Genomic DNA, 20,119 nt, shown 5'->3' on the forward strand with positions numbered 1-20,119 from the left:
CCAAACAGGAAGAAACCACCAAGAAAATGTAGGTTAAGATGTGTTGAAGTGATTATCTTACTGTTCTGTTTCTCACTAACAAGCATGAGACAACTAGAAAGAGCAAGACTTGGCTTGCCTGACAGTGTGGCAAAAAACAGTTGGAGAGTTTTGCTTTCAGTTTGATGGAAGAGTGTTTATTATGCATCCTTATACTCAAAGATGGTGAAAAGAAGAACCAATTTATAGCATTTATTTTAATTATTTTAAATGAAATTATGTAATGAAGAAGGCAATCAGCTTGGGTAATTGTCATATGCTCAGTGATATTTATTCAGAGTAAATCCGAATTATTCTTTTGAACAGATTTCTTGCTTCCAGTAAATCAGAATACATAATTTGGGGATAAGAATCATATGAACCAATGATCCAGACTACTTTACATTTTTCAGAAATCCACAATGTAAAAAAAAAAACAACCTTAAGGTAGGTTGTTGTGTAAGGTAAAAAGAGGTAGGGAGTTTATTAGATGTTAAGTTAACATTGAGTCAGAGACAGTTTGGCCAGGATGCAGGCTCACCACTCTGCTCTGCTGGCCCCTCCACTGGAGTATCAATGCAGCAGCGGTGGGAACTCTTCCAAAACTGCAATAAGAAAAAAAAAAAAAAAAGCTTTTTGCTGCAGAAAGATAGAGTGCTGCAGAAGACCCGACCAAACAGCTGCAGCATCTTGGTAGGGATGTCTATTTACACACACACACATACAAGTAGACGAACTATACTGTGTACAGATGCTATGTTCATGTGTTCCTCATCATAATTTAACGGTGCCAGGAAGATGCATCCTCAGCTTTAAAAAGAACATAGGCACCTCTGGGATTACTGCAGCAAGATGTGTGCTGCCCGCAGCAGGAGACAAGGACACACATCTCAGGTGTTATTGTGCAGTAATGACGTCAAGTAAAGAAAAGATAAAAAAAAAAAACTTAGCTGTTTGAAGGGAATAATTTAAGAACCATCTTAAAACTGTTATCTTTTTTATTCCTTTTGAACTGATCACTACAAGTCACGTTAGTACATCAGAAAAAGAAATGGCAAAATACTTTTTTTTGCATGCTTTCATTTACCCCCAAAATTTCCACTCCAAGTTCTGTTCAAATAATAATTAAGAAGTACTTTTAGCTTTTTGACGAGCTTGTGCACTCTATGGAACTACAATAGTGCCCTTAGAAAAATTAAAAGCCAGAAGCCAGATATGAAAAACTAAATAATTAGAAATTAGAAATACTAGAAAATGATTTTTTTCCAACACCAAATCTATTATATTTTAGTGTAAATGACTTTTTTTTTTTTTTTTAGCCCTCCGGTGATTCCATAATTTATATTGCAAGATGAGGTCATCCACGACTTACCCCTCAGAGAGACATAAAGGCACCCTTATGACAAAATTTAATCGGTGGAGTGATTTATGACCCTAATCATTAATTGCTTTTAATTTCCGGTGACCGAATGTGTAAATAAACATTCCATTCCCCAAATCCAACCCTGCACAACATGCCATCTGTGTGTGTGTGTGTGTGTGGGGGAAGAGGGGGTAAAAGCCGCTCAGGATGATCAGGACATTTGCTCACCAACTTTGTGAGACTTTGTTTTGGTAAACTCCTTCCAATCTCTAAGAAGGTCTGGAAACTACAATTAAAACGCCAACGCAGGATGATTCTCATGATCTCTGGGGAAGAGTAGATGGCAGTAGTGCTCAGTGTACCTGTGTGTAGGGGTGTGTGCGTGCGTGTTTCTTTAATCAAACGCTGCTAAAATACACAACTGACATTTCAGGGCTTTAATGAAATAGCATTCACCTTATCAATACATACAAAAATATAAAATATAACATTCCCTTATGCAACATCACTGCTGTGGTAAAAACCACAACATGTCATTCAGCTGTAAAGCTAATTCAATGTAACTTTATTGAGAAATGTTATCTTTTTTTTTAAATCAACATACAAAAACAAAACAAAACATTTACATCACTCATCTAAGAATGAGAATCTAAGAATATTAAATGTTTGGTGTTGCAGCAGAAATAGAGCAACACTGTTAAGAATTTGCTAGCATGGAGTCAAACTAAAAAGGCAATGTCCTTAAAAAATTTATAATAAAACCTAATTTATGCTGGAATACAATTCGTGTCCATGCAAAATTCTGGTACAGGACAAATTTAACCCATCTAGTCAAATTAGCACAAACAATTGTATGACACTGCTCTTATAGAATAGAGAACAAACACAATACAAATATCAAACAAGATCATTAGTAAAAGAAAAAACCCCCCAAAAAACTTAAACACTTTTCTAAACATTAGAATAATAGTGTACTGTATATTTGAAAGAAAAAAAAAAGGATGGGAGTTCTGTTGCTCTTGAAGAAGTCTGCAATAGAAATGCACCAATCAAAGTTTTGCCTTGTCTGATTTGATCTAAAATTTTTGCTTCTTCTAATTCTTTTGAATTTTTTTCAATTGTGATGAAAGTATTTAAAATATTTTTCAAACTCAGTAGTCTGTAAATAAAATCTGGGGACAGCCAGCGTTTTGAAAACAACAAAATTATTATAGATTTGACATCCTAGTTCAGCAATTAGCATAGTCAGCATTAGTAACAGTAAACAACAGTCAGTGTGTTTAAAATGATGATCCTAAACAAACCACAAACAACTGTGGTATAAACTACACTCCCTCTTAAAAACCTGCCATCGTTCAGCTTAGTGAAACTGAAAATAGCCAAGATTGAGTCTTCTTCCTTTATTAACAACGTCCACACTGAAAAGTGTTGCTACCACGTCATGCTAGCGTGACCTGGTGTTGCTCAAGGAGCTCAAAGAGCATTCACTGTCTGAAAAAGATTTGATATTCCAGTTCCCAAGCAGACACTGACAAGTCAGAACCTGTCAAGCTGCCGTGTTGATGCTTGGTTCACAAAACGTTGGAGGAGGATGAAGTTTAAAAGAAGCACAATTCACACAGGCTTTATTACATCCCATATTTCTGCTTGAGGCAGGTGGCACCAGCTGCTGAAGTAAAGCTGGCTCACCAAAACTAAGTGTTTCCACAGGAAAAAAAGGAAAAGAAAAACATCTAAGAAGACAGTATCTCCGGTTCTGTTTTACGCTTTTTCAATGCTTCTTCAATGATGACTTAAAATACCATCAGTGAATTGTGCAACACAAATATTTCAATTTCCTCTACCAAAATAGGAACTTATCTAATCCTCATCATCATTATCACCACCAAGATCGTCATCGTCGTCGTCATCATCCTCATCCTCATCCCCAAGACCTTCTTCCTCCTCATCATCCCCGCTGTGTGGCTCTGACTCCTAATCATCTGAACTGACAGCTTCCTTCTTTGTTTCCAGAGCTGTCAGGTGGACTGCCTCTGCAGGTGAACTGGTGTAACCGCACGGCCAAACACATTCAGTCGTAGATAAAAAACAAACAAACAAACAAAAAAAAACACAAGCAACTGGTGAGACGGGACGATCAGTGCACAGTGGATCATGCGGTAAATGAACACATGGGATATGTTCCCCCTCAGAAAGGATATCCATCACCAACGTAACAGAAAAGAAGAGATACCAAAAGTGGTTACCTTGAGGCTAGGCAAGCCCAGAGAAGAAATGCAGCCCTGGACAAAGATCACCTGTTCATTGCTCCCACGAGTGTGGATTTGGTAAATGGCTCACCTCAACTCAAAGATTGGAATGCATTGTGGAGCAAAAGTCATCAGCACACCGGCCTCATGCAGTAATGTCCTTAGTGCATGAGGATAAAGTCGTTAGCCTCATGCGCTAAGGGTAGTAGCGCAAAAAAAAAGAAAAGGAATTTGCCCCCAAAAACTAAGAAAAACTTTTAAATGTTTCAAATCAAAAGAAACTTTTTGTGAAGTAGATAAAAATGTCCAGATTTTTCATTTAAGCAACATAATACGCAACACATTATATCTCCAACACTACAGTGGTCTCAGGAACCTGAATTAATATCCGAAAGCTGGCGCTAGAGGAGCAAACATGACAGAAAAAAGGCCTTTCATTCATTTCTTTCAGAAAAAGTAACCCAAGCAGTCACACTGACTCCATAGCAGTCCCGAGAAGAGGAGGCTGACAAGAGCTGTGGGTCTCTGGGGCCTCACCACACAGTTGGGTCTTTTCTGTACTCCTCTAGGCGCATCTCAATGTCCTTTTTGTTATTATTCTTCCTGTACATCTTCACAGCAATGAAGATACCAAGAAAGACCAGGATGACGGCGCAGGAGCCTCCGACAATGGCCGCCAGGACGCTGATCTCAGAGAGAGTTTCTAGAAGCAAAACCACAGAGAATCACTTACGAGGCCTTAACTCACAGTGCCTTGCAAAAGCATTCATAGCACTTTAAGAATTTGTCACATTACAACTACTAACCTAAAGGTATTTTGTTGAAATTTTTTTTTTGTCATAGGCTAAGGGAGGCCAACTTCAATCCTTGAGGGCCAGTTTCCTGGATGTTTTAGCCGTTACCCTGCTTTGACACAACTTGATTAAATCCATGATTCTTTACTAGGCAGCTGCAGAACTTCTTGTAACATTGAGCGGGGGAAATGCCCATTAACTTGTGTTGAAGCAGGGACACAACTAGAACATACAGGAAACATGAACTGGAGGACTGGAGTTGGTCACAAGTGTAGCAGACGCAACACAAATCAATAAATAACTGTGAAGCAGAAAGAAAAGAGTCATCAAGATGCGTGCATAGTACGGCTTCACCTTTGTTGACGACTCTTAGGATGGTTTCTCCAGTACTGCCGTGGGCATCTGGAGGATTGACCACCTGACAGATGTAGGTGCCGTTAAACGTAGGGAGAACATCAGTCAAGGTGATTGAGGCGTCTTTTCTCATTATGTCTCCGGACCACTTCACATGCCCTTTGAATATCCCTTTTTCGGGAGGATATGGATCTTCCTGATAGTAAAACATCTGGCAAAGACACACAAATGGTTTAAAAAAAGGGCAAGAATACAAAAAGAAAAAAACAAGTAATACTAAAAGTAAAACTACGTAATTTTGATACAGTGAACACATATATTTAAACCCCTAAGAGAGTCTTAATGACGTGGTTCCAATGACAAGTTGCCTTATAGAGAATAAAACGTTTATGAAACATTACGTTAATCAAAAACAGAGGGCTTAGTTTGCACAGTGAAGAACTGGAAAGCATATTTATTCGCTGCTGAAAAGCAGCAGCTTTCCTTGTATTTGACTAAAGAGTGCATATTTAGAAAAAGGACTAGAACTCTTCATAATGAACTAGAGGTGCACAACTATATTTATTGCAGGTTTATTCCACATATTTGTCAAAGATTTAAGAAAAAAAGTCGCATTTCCTCTCAAGGATGTGAGATGATGTGACAACGTGGGACTGTTTCTCTTCCAAAGGCCCTTTGAACTTTGCTTAACCTGAAAGTAAGCAATCATTCTGTCTTTCAGATTAAGAAACAAAACGTTTTCACTTGGTTACAAGAAATTGCATGACTAAGCACAAAGGTTGAGCCTTTAAAAACTTTTCCATGTAATGTGTAACAACATGAAACTATGGTGTTTTTCATACTGTCCTGTTCTGTATTTTACACCCCTGACCGTTAATAATGTCAGAATAAGGTTTACTGGTCTCGATGTCAGTAAAATCAACTTTTTGGGGAAAGAAAGAGAAACTTACTACTTACACGTTCAGTACTTTTTGAAGTGATGGACCGGAAGTCCCATGATACTGTAACTGTCTGAAGCGACACAGGTTGCGTGGAGCTGAATGTACACTTGAGCTTCACACTCGTTCCATTGACCGCTTCCACTTCGCTTGTGGTGAAAACTTCTATTCCCCAAACATGCTGCACCCCTAAAAAAAAGACATCAAAAAGTTAGAAGATTCTGTAAATTATTCATCATAACATTGCGGTCTGAAATAATGAAAAAGGTTTCATATTGATTAGCATCTGTGTGCAAGCTACCATAAGTCCAATGCAGAGATAAGCACCTGTAATGACTTAGCAACAATGGTTTAGATTTCAAGCAGGGTGCGAATGAAAATTATGCAACTAACAATTAAAGGGGAAAGAGTTAAAATAGGCAATTCCAGACTTAGGGGAGTGAAAAAAAGTTCAGATGAGGGATTTTTTTTTTGTCCCAGATATGCATGAAAGTCATTTAGAGACAGAAATTTGCTGACCCTGAGCCACAATTCAACATGTCACTAAAAGGTAATTTTTCTTTTTCCACTGTTGCTCCATGCATGATCATTATCAAAGATTCCTCCAAAAGCAATGACACACTTCCAGCAAGTGTCACTATATCCTCGTCAAGGTGGAGTAAATTACGCCAATCAGTGACTCAATGTAATATGCTTGGTTTGGTTAGATAGAAAACTTTTAACCAATTTGTAATTTAATTGAAACTGACCGCACTGTTTGATGTCTAGGATAAATTTGGCATACAGATACTTGACTTGTAGGATTGGATTGACTTTATTTTGTAAAGTGTGTTGACATAGCATGTGTTGGTTCTTTACTCTACATGATTAAGGTGAACTGAACTGAATTAATACCAGTAGCATGTATATTCATGAAAACTCAATAGATTTGGACTGCAGTATAACAAATGACACGCTACTTTCCATTGGCGTTACATGGCCTACATTAGTATTGTTATTTTGTCTGATTTAATTCACTCACTAAATGCTCTCAGGATGCTGCATCATCCGTTTTTTTCCCCTGAAACAACAGCAAATATATTTTTTTTTTCTCAAAAGGGTTTCTACAAATACACGTCTAGATACATTCAACTACGGTCAGCTGAATATTTTAGCATGGCGCAGTTTGCTGAAGTGCTAAGCTAAAGCTACTATGTTTAATCTCAATTTTGATATGACTTGTTGATAATTCAGCTTGTAACATATTTCAGAGCACTTCCATGTGGGTCCGGATAAAAGCTCTAACATTTGGAATCAGATCAGGACATCCTTAATTGAAACTGCCAATAAAATAAGATACTATTGTGAATTAAATGGTAGAAGAAGTAAACAGATTTTTTTTTCATGATGCAAAAAGCTAAAGCTGATGGATGACATACGCTTGAGATTTTTTGAAAGGATGGAGACAAATGTTGAAGGAGTGGATCTTTACAAACATGGAGACTACAAAGAGACAGCAGACAGACAGTGGTCTGGCAGCAGATTAGAAAAGCAAAGTAACTACGCTATCATTATTGTAGGAGACAGTTCAGAAGATACGACTTGACATTCTCAGCTTGAAACGACTTAAGATGAGAATGTATGAAAAATGCTAATTTAAAAAAAATACCACCGTGAGATATCACCATTTTTTTAAATGTTGTTTAACACCTTTTGTCAGATGAAGACCTTTATATATTTTTTTATGAAATGGTAAGCCATTTGTAAGGAAGCCTTACCAAATGGAATTTTTCCATAACCACAAACACAACAATTTACAGAACATTTATAAATTCTACCTTTTTATCTACTTTATGCGTTTCATTTTTTATTATGAATATCACGAAACTATTATTCCTTGGTTCCATTTTATGGCAATTCTGGTAATTTCAATTCCTGTGGTGTAGCAGCAGAGATTTGTTACAAAACAAACACTGTGTTAGTCTCACAGAAAAGCAACTACATTGAATAAATGTATAACATCTTGCTTAGCAAAGCAGCAATAAATGAATTTGACGAATAAGCAGAATCAGAAATAGAAATGAAAATTATAAAAGCATTCACCGAAGTCAGTGAAACATTTGATTAAAACAAAGTGACCTCTGCGTCCAAGACTTTAAAGTGCTATAACGTTGACAAGCGAGGGCAGTAGATTTTTAGATTCTTAAAACTACAGACTTCAAACTCTACAGCAGGTCTTACTACTGGGTTAGAGATACAGCTTTTCAGAAAATAAATTCAATCATAAAGAAAAATAAAACACTAAATGTATCCAGTCGGCTGCAGAAACTCATTCCTGCAGAGATTCGTCTGCAAGTCCCAATCATGCGACTTGACAAAAAACAGATAATCAAAGGCTTCTTTTGTTTAAAAAGAAGCCTTTGACACTTTTATTCTTTTAAATGCTAACACTACCCACACACAGGTTTCTCTAAAGGAACTAAGATTTTGCAGCACAATCTTAGCCACAGCTGATGATAGTTACACTCCATTATTAAAGCACAAAACCCATCCTTCTCCCAACACGAGAGAATAATGCAGACAAGTGTCTTCTTGTCTGCTGGTTTCCATAACTTCCCTTTTTCATTTTCACTAACATCATTTGATCAAAATTATCCCACAACATAAAATAATATCTGAATGGAATGAGCTCCAATGTGGCCTTTAGGTAGGGCAGCAATTTTAAAACAAATAAAAATTAGCAGCTGAAAAAAAAAATCATACAGCAATAATTTCTCACAATGAATTACTTTATTAAAAATAGAACATAGAAAGTAAAGAAAGATCAAGAAGAATCAGAACATCGTGCAGCATCAAGAAAACGACAAACCCAAACTTCAAAGATGGCTGAGAGTCGCACTAACGTAGCCTTTATCACTCCTTTAAGCATTCCTTTCATTTAGAGGATGACCTTCCAATTAAAATCACACTCAGATGCAAATTTTCACATGAGTGAAAAATCTACAGCTAAGTTATGAACTTTTAAGATCAAAAAAAGTTTCTTCAACCTGATTAGTTTTTCTTTTTTTATGCCAGTGATGGAGGTTCTCACGGCTCAACCAAAACATGCAGCAACAGTGTGGATTTCTGACCAATACACCCACTGAAAACAAATGCATGCCAACTATATAATGTTAGTTATTACAGGTTTAATACCCACCTACACTCCAAGCTGAGGTCAACATTGGAGAACTGTGTTAAGTCACTAAACAAAGTTTTGGTTATCTGAAGATACCAGAAGCAGCTTGCTCGATAAAAACAAGGACAACCCTAGCTGTGCGAGTAGCACGTTCAGGTTCATGACCGTTGCAATGTTTTAATCCACACTGCACAAGTATTACTTGTTTGGAGTGGCTGGCTCTACGCTTTGCAAAAAAAACAACAACAAAAAAAACCACACACTGCAGTAGTGTTACCTACACTTGTAAATCTTCATTTAAACAGACCAAAGTGGAGACGTTTAGCTCTAAAACTCACACCCAGCATGGTGGTGAAGAGACGATGTTTGTTCTTGTTATTTCAACCACTGGGGACCCTGCAGTCACTGACGGAGAAGATAAGGTATTCTAGACTCAAATGTGAAGTGTGATATCTAACACAAGCAATGGGGAGTCACCTTTATAAAGGGTTTAAAAGGACGGGTAAAATTTCCAGTGCTGCCGTTTCTCATCTTAATAAAATACAAGAGAAAGAGTTTAAATGTTCAAAGCTTTCTTTTGCTTGGAGCATAAAGTAACATATTAGTGCCTTCTGGCTCCTGCCGCTGAGCATTGCCAAACAGCTGGCTGAGAGAGGGACATGCTTTTCAGTTGCTTGCACCAAAGATCTATTGCCCCCCAACTGGGTCAGGTAATAAAACAAAGATCAAAGTGAATATGCAACTGGTTGTGAACCTAAAGAGGTCGTCACACTCACAGTTTACCTTATTTAATATTTGATGAATATCATAGGATTTTATTTTGCCCTGGCAGGTAAAACAATAAAATAAAATAAGAAGAATGCAGCACTAAAAGCATGACTTCATGCACGTCTCTCTTTAAATTATGCCATAGCACTGGCTTTAAGACAAGAAAGTCTTATCAACATTTTATGACATGTTTGTATGCAGAAACTTTTCCTATTTACTGAATATAAGATCACATGGAGGACAAAGTTCTTGACTGCTCAAAATAACTCTGAATTAGTTGAAATTTGAACATTACACACGTAAATATGATCTTTTAGATCTTTTTTTTCCACAGGTTTTGAAAGGATTTTGAAACCCGGTGTAATAAATAAATACAATTGCAAAGACAATGCACAACACACATCAATTATATAAACACATTCTGAAGTCACATTAAATGTTCTATTCAGCTTAATTTTCTTTTCATGCCACTTGCACAAACACAGACGCATTTAACAAATAAAAATAGGCCCAGAGGAGGAGCTGGTCTAAAGGTTAGCGATTCAAATGATAATGAAACGTCGGTACAGATTTCCAAACAGCCTTTTCCCCTTTCAAAATTACAGCTTAAATCTATGAAACTCGTAAACACTCTTATTAATAACTGGGTATCCAGTTATTGAAGCACATGGGAACATAAAGCGAGCGTTCCTTTGACGTGGGGAAATAAAACCACAGCGAGCAATGTCCAGGAAGTGGCACAAACTCACCTGGTATCACGAATCCTCCGAGGAAAACAAGAAACCATAACCGATCCATGAGATAAAGTATGTTCCCTCAGACCCTGCTGTGATATTCCTTTAGCGGAGGTATACTGAAAGAAGACATGTATTCTAACGACCTCTCTCCACAGACTATCTCTCTGTTAACTCAAATCACAAGGGAAAAAGTGATTCGTGCGCACAAAGAGCACACACCTGAGGGGCGTAACCTGTTGCGTAAGCACGCCCACACAAACTGCCACCTTTAGAAACAACCCAAGTCTAATAAACGTTTGACTTGCGGCAAACTGAGAAATTCAAATAATTTTTTTGATTTATAATTACATGATAATAATTCATAAGGGAACGGCAGCGTATGCCATCTAGTGGTCACTAGTGGTACCAAAAATAAACTTTAAAGCCAAGCCAGGAGTCAACAGAGGGACTGGGCTGTGTTGGGATGAGATTATTATTCAAGCAGTGTATTAACAACTAATACAACGTTTGTTTTGACGTTAAATATTGGCTTGTTTGAGGAAAATGTGGAAATATGATGCTAATTCACATGTGTCTAATGATTCATCAGGTATTTTAGCTCCGCTATGCCTTTGACAATATTCAGACTCGTTGCAGGTTTTCATTTAAAGTCAAGGTAAAACCACAAACCTCTCTGATTAATCCTCTCCAGAACTTGGCACGTCCAAGTTTAGGATTTAGTAGAGAAATGATACGTAACATCCAAAGCTTATGGCATTGTTTTATAACCCAATCCTTCTTGAATCTTCTCCACTACTTTAATCCAGACCTGTTTGTTGGGCTGTTTGGTCTGCATGATGCGGTTTGCCTACTAATAACTCTAACAAACAGGTTTTCACACAACAGCTGCGTTCATAATTAGGAAAGGGACTATTGATTAATCAGACAACAGTCCATGTGAGCATCTTGCGGCAGCGGATGTTATTATCTCAGATGGATAGAAACTCCTTCCGTGATCTTTCCAGCTGCCTTTACCACCCGATGGTTGTTTAAGTCGCAGCAGAGCCACCTTGTGGACTTAATGAAGAACTGCTGCCACTGAATTGGATGCACATTGATTTCTCCTGGACACGTTGATGCTGATGGTTTTCTTAATGTCATGGACTGATGAGAAAAATTCTCCTTTGGGATTTTCTGATGGAGAGGAGAAATAGTGTATAGAAGCACAAATGGCAGGGAGGCATGTCAAAGGGAAACCAGATTCGACACTAGTGATGTGTCGGTCGCTAACGATCCGGCTCTAAGAGCCGGCTCTTTGAAGTGAACGATTGGAACCGGCTCCACAATGGGAGCCGTTTTAGGATCCTATTTGGGAGCCGGGCTTTTTTCTACAGTATATCGCTGTCTCTCCGCCTCCCTGTCGTTGTGCTTGTGCTCTGCAAGTGCCAGAGCCGATCGTTTTTCCCCACATCGTTTGTTTTGTCCTGCGGTGCCTCGCTGTCTCTCCTCCCCTTCTCCCTCTCCTTGCGCGTTTTGCTCTTCTGCCAGTGCTAGAGCGGAGAGTTTTTTTTCCCTCGGTCGGTCCACTGCCCTCATGTCAAGCGTGTGCTCCACACATCTGACCCATCACACATAACACTGAATATTATTTGATATTTGTATTGTGGCACCTTTTCTGTTATGAAGCTGCGTTGATACTTTTTCGTATTGTGGTGGGTGTTTGTATTTATATTTAAGTGTTTAATTTATTTTAAGTTATTTTTGTGGAAGTGTTGCTATTTTGTGATAATTTAATTGGTTATAATAAAATGTTTATTTATAAAGCATTGTTATGCGGCATTTTTACTCATCATAAGTGCTTAACAATGTCAATAATGAAACAAAATATTATAAAATTAGGTTTAAGCTATTAATTAATTAATAATGTCAAAAATATATATGGGGAGCCGTTTGGGAGCCGAAAGAACAGAAGAGCCATTAGAGCCGCATCTCGAAAAGGAGCCGAAAATCCCATCACTGTTCGACACAACACCGCCGGAGTTCTCCAGACACAGCATAGTTTACCTTATTGACACACCCACTGTTTGCCAGTTTAATTACTAGCTAACCTCTCTAACCGGTAGCAACAGCACAGAGCTCGAGTTAAGCCGTGGCTGAAGAACTACGGGTCTGACAGGAGCGGTATCACACCCTGTCAGCGTCAGGTGGTGCTTCGGATACATTTTACCGTGATTTCTTTCTTTCTTTTTTTTTTTTTTTGACATGTTCTGTTTAATGGCGTGTCTGTCACGCTGTCGTGGGTCATTAGCTTCGTAGCAGCTAACACGCTAACGTCAGATAAACCGCAACCCAACAGAGTTAATGCGATCTACTGTGTGATCTCTAAATACCCGCCTACATCCGTATCATTATGCTAGTCTGGCTGCTCCACTGCTGAGAGCTGCAGCGTCATGCTAATGTTTACTGGAGCTGTTTAATCAAATTGAACCCACAATCAAGACAGTCATCTTATCTTCCAGCGTTAACCACGGACTGGTGTAGAGTTTAACCTATTAACCAGCGGCGGGGTCTCCTCCTCCTGCATGATGAGTGGTGGTGATCTGAACCCAGCTGCAGTGCCTCTGCCAGTCGAGGATCGACAGGGTGATGGACGGTGGATGTCACAGGTATGTTCTGCACTCATAATTGTGTGCTAAATGCTTTAAGGCGCGGTGTTAAACTTGTTCATGTGTTTATGTTCAAATGATCGTGAGATGGCAATTAATCTGTCCTGTGATCCTGTAAATCCTGAAGAGTCTGCTTTTCCAGGGTTAAGGCTTGTGTGTTTTCAGTGCAACAGTCAATCTAGCTTGTTTAGTGGCGCCTTCTGGCAGGTCTTTGCAAGGTTAATCCTCTGAAGCTTGCACAACTAAGACAACCTGCTTTGCTTCAAGCCCTCGATCAGACGGCCAACCTGACGGGTCCTGGCTGTGATCAGCTTGTAGGATTTGTTCTAACTCGGATAGATCACTCTCATCTCCCTGCTGCTCTGATTGACAAAAAGTGATGTCACAGGATGCTTATCCTCAACTTCAGTAATGGTGCCTGTCAAAATTATTTGTACCACTTATACTGTATTTTCGCAGTGTTAGTTTTCTGCCCCAGATGTTTTGTTTGTTTTTTTGCATGAAGGGTTAAAAAGCTCAATTTTCGCTTTATCTAAGCAGAACACCGTTTTCCACATGTTTGCTGTGCCTCCTACATAACTTGTGTCAAACTTAACATCTTTCTTCCATAAAGGCAGGCCTGCATAATGTCAAGAAAACTGAACAGTGTAGTGTAATTGCTACACTGTGTACAGTGAATACTGCGAAAGGTATATCGATTACGATTCACCCATCTTTTCCTTCATCACAGTATCCTACCACACATCAATACCCAGATAGAACAGTGTAGACATGCCGTTTTGGGAAACACTTTACATTTTTGTGTGAACAGATTTTGATGCCATTTCATAATCTAAACTTCTTCACAACTTGTGTGTTCCTTGGTGTTCGTGGTCAATGCTGGATTGGTTCGCAAAGCAACCAATCCAGGAGCGGCATTCAGTTTTCTTGCCAGTGATTGGTTGTAAATCCAAAAGCGTGAGACAAGGAAAACCATATATCTTAGCTTCTGCACTAATGCCAAGAAGATTTCCACTGTGCATACTAATGCATATTGTGGTCTATATATTGTGTGAATTATTAAAATAGTCGGTCATAAGTGCTTTTTGAAAGGGTCTGAAGTATTCATGGATTAAAGCTATTCGGGAGCGTCTGCTGTCCCTAAAACCTATGAACACCAGGGAAATACTTTATAATAAAATTAAATACACACAGCTGATTTCTGAAAACCTGCTTGCTATTTTTTATTTAGAGGTGTCAGAGTAAAGGGAGTTAAATAAAAATGTACTCCAAAGAAATAAACTTAGACAGTTTCAAGGTATAGAAGCGATATGAAGGCTTTTGAGAAGCATTGTACATAACATGAAGAATTTGGATGTGGTCTATCACATCTATGCCAGCAGTAACTACCCTTTGTGTGTGTGCGTGTGTGTGTGTGTGTGTGTGTGTGTGTGTGGGGTGGGGGGGTGCCTGTGTGTGTGTTCAGCATACAAGATTTGTGCAGGAGTGCAAAGATGGCGAACCAGAGGTTCTTTTTGTAGGGGACTCAATGGTGCAACTAATGGAGCAGTATGAGGTGAGGCAAACTGTGTGCATTGTTTTCATTGGATATTTGATCTACTTAGCAGTTTTGCTAAACATACACATTCTGCCAAATTAACATATTTCCAAAATTTGGATCTGTGGTAAGAATCGCTCAAAAGTGCTTTCCTTCATGTTACTTATATTTTATCATCACACTGTTCTGTCATATATGATTGCTGCAGTAAAGTTAAGCCATTTGTCTTTCATTAAATTAATAGGAAGCAGCATGTTGTGCAGAGACTGTTTGTGCTACCAATGTGATAAAATGACTGACAGACATGTTTTTGTTTTATTTTTATTTTCTCGCAGTAATTTCATGTAAAATTGAGATTTGTTTTGCTCCCTAGATCTGGAAGGAGATGTTCTCTCCTCTTCATGCACTTAATTTTGGTCTAGCCGGTGACACCACCTGTAATGTGCTGTGGAGGCTGCAGAACGGAGAGCTAGAGAACATCCGCCCAAAGGTGGGAAAGCAAAACTAAAGCTCATTGGGCTTTTATACGGGTATTCAAGAAACGCCCTGAAGAGACTGTTCTCGGTTGTTCTATCAAGTGTGTTGCCTGATTTCTTTTGTGGAAAGCAATAAACTGACTCTCTGTGCTCTTGCTAAGGTGGTGGTTTTGTGGGTGGGAACCAACAATCACGACCACACAGCAGAGCAGGTTGCAGGAGGAATTGTTGCCATCGCACAACTACTCACTAACCGCCTTCCCAAAGCTAAGATTGTTGTCCTGGTGAGTTTATAAGTTAATGTGGATGCTCTTAGTTTATTTATAAACTTGTTACCGCTCTTGATAGGCTAGCTAACTGTAGTGATTTATTCCTAAGTCTCTGCTCTTGATGAAATTACACAAAACTCTTAGTATTTTTCATGGAAGCGACTATAGTAAAAAAGTGTTCATACTTCCATTGCTTCCAAAAGAACAAAGACAAAGTCTCCACAAAGTTTAATTAGTATATTTTTTCGATGTGCTGAACTGTAACAAGGAAACTGAAAAGCGACAAGGCCAAAATTGTTAGACCACATGTTCTTTCTTCACTTCTAAAACAAATGTGACCATTCAATTTGCTTTAAAACAACACCTAAACATTCATTTAACCTTCACAACCACCCCTGGTTAATCAGTCAGCATTGAACTGTGCATAAGAGACTCTGGTCAGCAGAGGGCCAATGGTACTTGAACTACTCTCACGTTTGTTCAAAAAAAAAAAAAAAAAGATATGCACCAAAGAAAGAGCCTAGATCGTTATAGTGAGGGTGAAGGCCATTTCCAAACATTTCTTGGTGACAACGATGCATTATTGCAAAGCACCAAGATACAAAATCTCCTGTAAACAAACCCAGGCGTGCCTATAAGTATAATATTTTAAAAACTTAGAATAGAAAAATTATTAGACGTTAACAAGGATCCCTGTGTCTTTGCCGACATGTTTGTTGCTCAGCTGGTCTTTATTGGAGTTATTATTAGTCAAGGAAGATACTGTAGGTCTGAGAGCTTTTCCTCTCTTTCTACCAAAAACTGGATGGCAAAAGTTTCGAGTCTGGTGCTTTGGTTTCAACCAGCCCCTTTTTGTGAAGGACAGTTTTGTTTACAGAGACTTCAGTATTCATTTTATTTGTTGTTTTTATTTATTTATTTTGGATATTTAAAAGGTCTTTTAGTTCCAGTGTTAAGTGTTTGTTAGAAATTAAAGTTAATTGATTATCGAGAAACTGTACTTAAATTTGTCATGAAAAAATTACTTTAGCAAGAGACTGGATGAGAAGATTACCATTGCATTACTTGAGAATGGGCTCAGAAACACAAATTTATTGTTTATCGCAATAATTTCTGGGACAATTTATTGTCCATCAGAATTTATCGTGACAGGCATGATGGACAGCAGCTGTTTCTTCCCTATGGTTATTGCTGTTGTCTTTCCAACTTGGCAAACACAGTTATCTTTACACGAAGTCCATTATTTCAGTGTCCCTGCTTATATAGACGTGGTCACACTTGATGATGATCACTTAATCAAATACATTTTACTGAAGCGCCTCAAGTAGTGACTGTGTGGAACCTGTTGTGTGTTTTTGTACACATGGGTTGGAAATGTATTTAGAATCTGGATAAAAACTCGGTGGTTTTATTATATCCTGAAAAGCCAAACCCTAAATTACAGGAGGAGTTTTCCTGACGACTTCATGGATATTCCAACCCCCTCTGGTATCTGGTAATGTCAAAAATTCAAGCTGTGCTTACAAGCAGCAACGGCTGCAGACTAAAAATAGGATTCATCTGATAGAAGTAAGAATGAATGTCAGATTTGAGAAATGTAGAACAGCATTTGACACCTGTGAATGCACAGGTTTGAACGACTTGACGGAAGTCCTCTAAGTTTGACATGTCTTTGTGCCGTTGAGGGTTTGTTACCCCGCGGAGAGCAGCCCAACCCGCTGAGGGAGAAGAATGCCACAGTCAACAGGCTCCTGCGCTCCTGGCTGCCACGGCTGGGCCAGGCTCTGTTCTTGGACGTGAGCAACGAATTTCTCCACTCCGATGGGTCCATCAGCTCCCAGGACATGTTTGACTACCTCCACCTGACTCCAACAGGTTACAACACCCTTGCCAAGCCTCTCAGCGACCTGCTGCTTCAGATACTGGAGGAGACGCCCGAGGAGAGAAGGGCGTCGCTGGTTTAAGGGCTGTGAGTCCACCAGGAGAAATGTCTGACTTGGAGTAGGAGATCTAGAGCAGGGAGCTGGGAGTGGAGGAAGACGCTATGCCCGACATAGACACTGATTGCATTAGAAATCTGTAAGTTCAATTCACTGCAGCTGCAGATGGAAAAAAAAAAAAACATTGTACAATGTCTGACATTGAGCCGTAGTTCTGAATATAAATATAAATCTGGAAAAATGAAGAAAAAAATCTTTTTTAATTTTTCATTACCTCACCTTTGACTGTTTTGATGAGCAAACTAAGCGATCTGAAGTAAAGCCATCCAGTCACTTGGAAAGCCGCAGACCTCCTTTCAGGTTTACGTTCTATTGTAAACTTCTTGGTGTCTAAAAATGGATTATAAACATCACTAACCCGTACAGTTGCAATATAAATCGTATGTATATATTTGAAACTATGGTATATGTATAGTTCTGAATCTGTTAAATGGAGACAATCCACATGAAATTAAAGCAAAGCACCAATTTCTTTGCCTTTTTAAGCTCACAGTAGTTGTGTGTTTTATCATTTGACTCTGGAGAAAGAAGCGTTCAAACGCAGAACTAGCAATCCAAAACTAAATCACACTGATACCAACGATGAGTGTTTGTAAACTCCTGTAAAGAATTGGAAAAAGCTGCATTTGGACATTCATCAGAATGTCTCACTGTTTTACTCATGGTCAAACGGGATGCTAGCGCAGCAGCATGTGTGCTGAAGTGAACCTCGACTGTGTCGTTAGAAATTAAACACACACAGCCAACCAGCATCCTGCAAACTCCCATATTAGTGACACGGTGGCATTCAGTCTTCCAAACACCATCTGTGAAATGTGAAGCTTCTTTCCCATCCAGCACAGTGATTTACATCGTATTCACAAAGTTAAATAGTAATTTAACATCTTTGTAAGTGCATTTAAAATCAGCATGGGCACAGATTTAAATGTACTGCTTGCTCTTACAAAGATAAAGAAAAGTATGTATGTAGTCGTTGCTACTGTTGTTTTTCTCCTGTTGTGTGTTTCTTCCTCCTGTGTGCAGTTTGTTTGACATATAGACATGTGCCGGTTCATTTTTTTAGTTCCACAGCACACAAATAAGAAGGGAAAAAAAAGGAAAGAAAATAGTTATTATCTACACAAAATTACCTATCATTACAATTATATTACAACATTTTTGTTGTTCTGATGCATAAACAGATCAGATCAAAATAAATTTTGTTGTATTTTTCAGAATGCTATATCTTTTCACTTTTCTGCTCTTTGAAGAGTAAATTAAGAATAATAAACTGATATTGGGTGCTTAGTGTGGCTATCTACTCCACTATAGCCTCCAGTCAGCTGCTCAGTGTTCTTAGTGCAAACGCTTCCCAAATTAGTTTTTTTTCCCCCTAATGGTTGAATAAGTCTTTCAGCCAGCTGACCAGCAGTGGGACGAGCTTGTACCACAATATAGATAAAAAATTCTCTGGAGCCTCTTTAAAGAGACTTTCAACCACAGGATTGATATGATGGAATTAGTCATTTTGATAGGTTTTTAAAATCCTAGTGCACCTAGACTTTGGTATCCAGGCCCATGCCTTGTTTGTTTCAACATATTTTACTAATACACACAAATATTTGTCTATCTCTGTTTTTTTTTTCCCCAGTCAGATTTATTCATTATTGATTTATTTGTTCCTGACCCACATGTAAATGACTTCCTGTGACCTGTTCATTGTGTTTTTGCTAACAAGTGTTTTTTAGGCAAAAGGTTGAACTATATTCGATACGATCACTCCAAATGCTAAAAGCAATCACCAGTAAAAAAAACATACAGAGTAATTTGTCTGTGAGCTAATGCTGCAGCCCCTGTTGCACTTTGAGTTGTCCGGCATTACTGCTGTTTTATGCACTTGCACGTGTGTGTGTTGCATGTAAATAGTCGGCGTGTGTGTGTGTGTCTTAAGTATGTACACCGAGTCTGGCGCTGGTTTGTGTGTGTAGAAAGGAGCCTTGTTGTGTTTAAGGGATCGTCAGATTGTGGGATATTTGCTCTGTTATGGCTTGTCATGTTCCTGAATTAAAACATTCCAGTAAAGAGGAATCCAACCTTGGGCTTTCTGCTCCTGATTGGAAAATCATGATATCTCGCATGACTGGGTAATTTGATTCTAATAATAATATTTAAAAAAGAAGGTCCAGGTTTATTGTGCGCAGCGCAGCGTGAATGAGTTACAGTCGCCACCAGAATGAACCGTTTTGTCAGGGAAGCAAATTGGCAGAGACACTAATAAGGCCCTTTGCTTGTTCCTTGTCTCTTCTCTTTTAGTCAGAGAGTTCCTCATTACTGGATTAATTTGCTTTCACCAAGTTTATCTGTCGTACGCTGTAATGATTCTGCAGCACTCGGAGGCGCTGTCGATTCGTCTTTAATTGGCCTCATTAAACAGTTAGGCATGCAGGGGCGATCACGATGGCTGCCTTGTTGTAAAACACAGAGATAATAAACCATTTTCCTCATGTTCGATGTGTCTCCCATTAATTGGAAGTGTGACCCGCCGCCTTCCCAGTGGGACGTAGTTTGTCCCGTTTCGAGGGCTCTGGTGCATGACCAGCTAAATCTGTCAACACGCGTGCAAACCCTAACAGCTAGTGCATGCTCTGTTCACAGAAAGATCATGTTTCAGACGGCAGGGAATAATCAGTTAGCGCTTTTGTTGTTTTAGACTTTAAAAAGCCAAATACAGGAAGCCCAATGTCCAAGGTCCCTCAGAGTTAAAACAGACTACAATAAATATTTAAGCATTCCCTTCTGTCTACACATAGGAAATGATAACTTTGTAATCTCAGC

The 20,119-nt window shown here is 38.8% G+C and overlaps 2 protein-coding genes across 5 annotated transcripts; one reads left to right on the plus strand and one right to left on the minus strand.

Annotated features, from left to right (window-relative positions):
* Positions 1–1,803: 1,803 nt before the first annotated feature.
* On the minus strand, positions 1,804–10,594 carry LOC102232371 (myelin protein zero-like protein 2). 2 transcript variants are annotated; one of them, XM_023342910.1, is made up of 5 exons: positions 10,391–10,594; positions 5,736–5,905; positions 4,779–4,989; positions 4,168–4,333; positions 1,804–3,425 (listed from the first exon to the last, which is right to left on the minus strand). In XM_023342910.1, the coding sequence occupies exons 1-5, from the start codon at positions 10,437–10,439 to the stop codon at positions 3,356–3,358; spliced, it is 666 nt and encodes a 221-aa protein (XP_023198678.1). In that variant the 5' UTR covers positions 10,440–10,594; the 3' UTR covers positions 1,804–3,355. The 2 variants fall into 2 exon arrangements, with proteins under 2 accessions (XP_023198678.1, XP_014327109.1); XM_014471623.2 differs by having other exon boundaries at positions 1,804–4,333.
* Positions 10,595–12,364: 1,770 nt separating this feature from the next.
* Positions 12,365–19,792, plus strand: LOC102225997 (platelet-activating factor acetylhydrolase IB subunit beta-like). 3 transcript variants are annotated; one of them, XM_023342256.1, is made up of 6 exons: positions 12,365–12,561; positions 12,877–13,023; positions 14,465–14,578; positions 14,934–15,050; positions 15,198–15,320; positions 16,991–19,792. In XM_023342256.1, exons 2-6 carry the CDS (start codon positions 12,940–12,942, stop codon positions 17,267–17,269), a joined length of 717 nt encoding a protein of 238 aa, XP_023198024.1. In that variant the 5' UTR covers positions 12,365–12,561; positions 12,877–12,939; the 3' UTR covers positions 17,270–19,792. The 3 variants fall into 3 exon arrangements, with proteins under 3 accessions (XP_023198024.1, XP_023198023.1, XP_023198025.1); XM_023342255.1 differs by having other exon boundaries at positions 12,365–13,023; XM_023342257.1 differs by having other exon boundaries at positions 12,365–13,023; positions 14,489–14,578.
* Positions 19,793–20,119: the final 327 nt, after the last annotated feature.

Source organism: Xiphophorus maculatus, chromosome 11, assembly GCF_002775205.1.
Source record: "Xiphophorus maculatus strain JP 163 A chromosome 11, X_maculatus-5.0-male, whole genome shotgun sequence".
NCBI classification, from domain to species: Eukaryota; Metazoa; Chordata; class Actinopteri; order Cyprinodontiformes; family Poeciliidae; genus Xiphophorus; species Xiphophorus maculatus.